The 6,000-nt window shown below is 42.1% G+C and overlaps 1 protein-coding gene across 1 annotated transcript in view; it reads left to right on the top strand.

The window, feature by feature from the left end:
- Window positions 1-6: 6 nt before the first annotated feature.
- Window positions 7-6,000, top strand: part of wdr18 (WD repeat domain 18) — a 28,915-nt gene continuing 22,921 nt past the window's right edge. Inside the window, exons 1-3 of the mRNA XM_037763177.1 lie at window positions 7-122; window positions 3,398-3,539; window positions 4,479-4,622. Of these exons, the coding sequence (XP_037619105.1) occupies window positions 46-122; window positions 3,398-3,539; window positions 4,479-4,622 (363 nt within the window). The 5' untranslated portion in view covers window positions 7-45. The remainder of the gene's footprint in view (window positions 123-3,397; window positions 3,540-4,478; window positions 4,623-6,000) is intronic.

Here is a 6,000-nt window from a genome sequence, read left to right as displayed (position 1 = left end):
AAGCTGCTGTCGGTCCTCAGTCGTCACTATCAGGACGTCACCTGTATGAAGTTCACAGACGACGGCAGCCATTTTGTTTCTGCAGGAAAAGACAACCTGGCTCTGGTGTGGAGTCTCTGCAGGTAACTCACTCACCTGAGCTCACCTGAGCTCACCTGTTACAGGTAATGCATCAGTCTGGAGCTCTCTGACAACAATCTAATCATATATATAGATATATATAAACGTGTGTTTGGTGGATTATTTCTCTGTTGTTCCAATGCTAATGGTGATGCTAATGCTAATGGTCATTGTATTCTACATCGTTGGAAAGCCTGTTTATTTACCTTCACAATGATGTCACACTTGTAAGGATCATGCATTTGTGGGATGAGCAGCACAGCTGATGATGTGTGGAGCCCCGGTGCCGATGGTAAACAGTGTATTCTCCTGTTGGTGTTGACTCTTGTTGTGAGTTGTTTGGTGGATTGGATGATTGAACTCTCTATCAGTAACAAGGAACAAACAAGACATATTGATTGATTGATTGAATCCACCGTCAGGAGCCTCAGTAGCGGTGGAAGATCCATACGCAGCCACAACAGCCTGGCACCTCCTCCTCATGCTGGTCACCAACCTGGTCACACGTTGCTGTGGGATGGCGTTCCATTCCTCAACCAGGATTGGTTGCAGGTCAGCCAGCGTGGTGTTGGTCACTCTAACACGTACAGCACGCCCAAGCTGATCCTACAAGTGTTGAGTTGGGTTGAGGTGTGGACTCTTGGCAGGCTGTTCCATTCTCTCTCCTCCCACATTGTGGAGGTAGTCTGTGATAACCCTGGCTCTGTGTGGGGGGGGCGTTGTTTCTTGGAGGATGAAGTTAGGTCCCAGATTGTGGAGATATGGGATCGCCACTGGTTGCAGAATCTCATCCTGATATCTCCCTGCATTGAGATGGCCTTCAATGATGACAAGCCTTGTTTTACCAGTGAGGGAGATGCCCCCCCCCCCACACCATGACACTGCCCCCACCAAAAGCTGTTACTCCATCGGTTCAACAATCAGCATAGCGTTCTCCACGTCGTCTCCATACTTTGACCTGCCGTCCAACTTTGGCAGACAGAACCTGGACTCATCACTGAACATGACATTCCCCCACATGTTCAGGTTCCATTGTCTGTGTTGGAGACACCAGCGCCAACGGGCCTGACGGTGAAGGGCAGTCATTGCAGGCTTCCTGGTAGCCTTATGAGAATACACTGTTTACCATTGGCAGAGCATTTTGGAACATTGTTCTTGGGCGCTCCCCACATCATCAGCTGTGCTGCTCATCCCACAAATACATGATCCTTACAAGTGTGACATCATTGTGAAGGTAAATAAACAGGCTTTCAACCATGTAGAATACAATGACCATTAGCATTGATACAACAGAGAAATAATCCATCAAACACAAGTTTAACTACTTTGTTTTCCCAGCTTTATATTTTTATATATACAGACGTGGACAAAATTGTTGGTACTCTTCCGTTAAAGAAAGAAAACCCCACAATGGTCACTGAAATAACTTGAAACTGACAAAAGTAATAATAAATAAAAATGTACTGAAAATGAACTAATGAAAATCAGTCATTGTTTTTGAATTATGGTTCAGCAGAATCATTTTAAAAAACAAACTAATGAAACTGGCCTGGACAAAAATGATGGTACCCCTAGAAAAGATGTAAAATAATGTGACCATAGGGACATGTTAAACTAAGGTGTGTCCTGTAAATAGCATCACAGGTGTCTTCAAACTTGTAATCAGTCAGGCTGCCTATTTAAAGGGTGAAAAGAAGTCACTGTGCTGTTTGGTATCATGGTGTGTACCACACTGAACATGGACCACAGAAAGCTAAGGAGAGAGTTGTCTCAGGAGATCAGAAAGAACATTATAGACCTTCATGTTAAAGGTAAAGGCTATAAGACCATCTCCAAGCAGCTTGATGTTCCTGTGACTACAGCTGCTCATATTATTCAGAAGTTTAAGGTCCACGGGACTGTAGCCAACCTCCCTGGACGTGGCCGCAAGAGGAACATTGATGACAAATTGAAGAGACGGATAATACGAATGGTAACCAAAGAGCCCAGAACAACTTCCAAAGAGATTAGAGGTGAACTCCAAGGTCACGGTACATCAGTGTCAGATCGCACCATCCGTCACTGTTTGAGCCAAAGTGGACTTAATGGAAGACGACCGAGGAGGACACCAAATCATAAAAAAGCGAGACTGGAATTTTCCAAAATGCATATTGACAAGCCACAAAGCTTCTGGGAGAATGTCCTTTGGACAGATGAGACAAAACTGGAGCTTTTTGGCAAGTCACATCAGCTCTATGTTCACAGACGAAGAGATGAAGCATCCAAAGAAAAGAACACTGTACCTAATGTGAAACATGGAGGAGGCTCGGTTATGTTATGGGGCTGCTTTGCTGCATCTGGCACAGGGTGTCTTGAATCTGTGCAGGGTGCAATGAAATCTCAAGACTATCAAGGCATTCTGGAGCGAAATGTGCTGCCCAGTGTCAGAAAGCTTGGTCTCAGTTACAGGTCATGGGTCCTCCAACAGGATAATGACCCAAAACACAGCTAAAAACACCCAAGAATGGCTAAGAACTAAACATTGGACTGTTCTGAAGTGGCCTTCTATGAGCCCTGATCTAAATCCTATTGAACATCTGTGGAAGGAGCTGAAACATGCAGTCTGGAGAAGGCAACCTTCAAACCTGAGACAGCTGGAGCAGTTTGCTCACGAGGAGTGGGCCAACATACCTGTGGACAGGTGCAGAAGTCTCATTGAGAGTTACAGAAATCACTTGATTGCAGTGATTGCCTCAAAAGGTTGTGCAACTAAATATTAAGTTAATGGTACCATCATTTTTGTCCAGGCCAGTTTCATTAGTTTGTTTTTTAAAATGATTCTGCTGAACCATAATTCAAAAACAATGTCTGATTTTCATTAGTTAATTTTCAGTGAATTTTTATTTATTATTACTTTTGTCAGTTTCAAGTTATTTCAGTGACCATTGTTGGTTTTTCTTTCTTTAACGGAACGTTACCAACAACTTTGCCTACGTCTGTATATATATATATATATATATATATATATTTACCAGCAGGTGGAGCTCTAACACTGAGACAGATCACTGATCTGGAGTCAGTGAAGCTTCTGATACACAAACATCTTAATCAGTATGATGATGATGATGATGATGATGATGAAGACTACTGAGGTTCAGATTAACAGTTAAAGACTCATCAGTCTTCATCACAACAACCAGTCAACTAACATCAGCAGTTTACTGATGGAGGTTTTGAATGTGAGATTATTAATGTGTGTGTGTGTGTGTGTGTGTGTGTGTGTGTGTGCGTGCGTCAGTGTGATCCAGCTGGATTTAGGCCACACCCCCGAGCCGCGTCACATCCTGTCTCGTCACTCTCTACCAATCACAGACCTGCACTGTGGCCTGATGGGAGCTCAGAGCAGAGTGGCCACCGCCTCCTTAGACCAGACTGTCAAGGTGAGACTCACGCACACACGCACACGCACACGCACACACACACACAGAGAGCAGATACTGTATATATATATATTATATACTGTATATATATAATATACAGTATATAGTATATATTATGTATATACTATATATAGTATATATATACAGTATATATATAGTATATATTATGTATATATATTATATATATATTATATATACAGTGTATATATAATATATATATATACACTGTATATATATATATACTGTATACAATATATACTGTATATATAATATACAGTATATATATACTGTATATATATATATATATATATATACAGTATATATACATGTAGATGTGTGTGGTGTTCTCCATCATACCCTGATGTACCCTGATGGTGATGTTCCTCAGAGTACTGCAGCAGCAGCAGAATGTGTTTGTAACCAATCAGACGGCCCGACTGTGACCTCACTGATCTCCTCCAATCAGAATGATTAATCTCTAAACGCAGAGCGGCTCCTCTCCTTTTTTAATTTCCCTAAAATCCCCCCCGACATAAATCACGGGAGGCGGAGTCTTAGTTATGTGACATCATAACAGAGGTCAGGAGGCGTCTCTGCTGCTCGCTCTGGAAACGGAGTCTGGACCAGAACCAGAACCAGCGTCTGTGTTCAGCAGAGCCAGCAGCTCTATTACACCGACAGGTCAAAGGTCAGCTGGCAACAGAGACCAGTCACTTCCTGTCATCAGTACTACGCCTCTACGCCTCTCTATACCATATATATATATATATATATATAACGTGTTTCCATCCTTTACTGGATGTATAGTGTGTATAGTGTGTAGTATAGTGTGTAGTGTTTACCACGCTGGATTTAACATGGGAGGTTGCAGGTCGTATCCACGACGACCCTCCAACGTTTAAGACTTTTGTTTACATACCTGTCTGTCTGTCTGTCCAGGTGTGGGAGTTGTCCTCAGGTGAGCTGCTCCTGTCTGTCCTCTTTGACGTGGAGATCATGTCTGTGACCTTTGACCCCTGCGAGTACTTCCTGTTCTGTGGAGGAAGTGATGGAAACATTTTTCAGGTGTCTCTGTGCAGCCAGGTGAGTTTCACTCTTCACTCTGTCCTCCATCTGAAAACACCGTCATCCTACATCACTACATCAAACTACACCCTCCAAACTACACCCTCCAAACTACACCCTACAAACTATTAACTACAAACTACACCCTCCAAACTACACCCTCCAAACTACACCCTACAAACTACACCCTACAAACTACACCCTACAAACTATTAACTACAAACTACACCCTCCAAACTACATCCTACAAACTACATCCTACAAACTATTAACTACAAACTACACCCTCCAAACTACACCCTCCAAACTACATCCTACAAACTATTAACTACAAACTACACCCTCCAAACTACACCCTACAAACTACACCCTACAAACTACACCCTCCAAACTACACCCTACAAACTACACCCTACAAACTATTAACTACAAACTACACCCTCCAAACTACATCCTACAAACTACATCCTACAAACTATTAACTACAAACTACACCCTCCAAACTACACCCTCCAAACTACATCCTACAAACTATTAACTACAAACTACACCCTCCAAACTACACCCTACAAACTACACCCTACAAACTACACCCTCCAAACTACACCCTACAAACTACACCCTACAAACTATTAACTACAAACTACACCCTCCAAACTACATCCTACAAACTACATCCTACAAACTACACCCTACAAACTACACCCTACAAACTATTAACTACAAACTACACCCTCCAAACTACACCCTACAAACTACATCCTACAAACTACACCCTACAAACTACACCCTACAAACTATTAACTACAAACTACACCCTCCAAACTACACCCTACAAACTACATCCTACAAACTACACCCTACAAACTACACCCTACAAATATTTACTACAAACTACTAACTACACCCTACAAACTATGAACTACACCCTACAAACTATGAACTACACCCTACAAACTGAGTACACCCTACAAACTATGAACTACACCCTACAAACTATGAACTACACCCTACAAACTGAGTACACCCTACAAACTATGAACTACACCCTACAAACTGAGTACACCCTACAAACTATGCACTACACCCTACAAACTATGAACTACAAACTATGAACTACACCCTACAAACTATGAACTACACCCTACAAACTGAGTACACCCTACAAACTATGAACTACACCCTACAAACTGAGTACACCCTACAAACTATGAACTACACCCTACAAACTATGAACTACACCCTACAAACTGAGTACACCCTACAAACTATGAACTACACCCTACAAACTGAGTACACCCTACAAACTATGCACTACACCCTACAAACTATGAACTACAAACTATGAACTACACCCTACAAACTATGAACTACACCCTACAAACTATGAACTACA

Source organism: Sebastes umbrosus, unplaced genomic scaffold (genome assembly GCF_015220745.1).
Source record: "Sebastes umbrosus isolate fSebUmb1 unplaced genomic scaffold, fSebUmb1.pri scaffold_184_arrow_ctg1, whole genome shotgun sequence".
Lineage (NCBI taxonomy): Eukaryota > Metazoa > Chordata > Actinopteri > Perciformes > Sebastidae > Sebastes > Sebastes umbrosus.
Note: the sequence above shows the minus strand (reverse complement) of the source record. Positions and strands in the feature narration are given on the sequence as shown.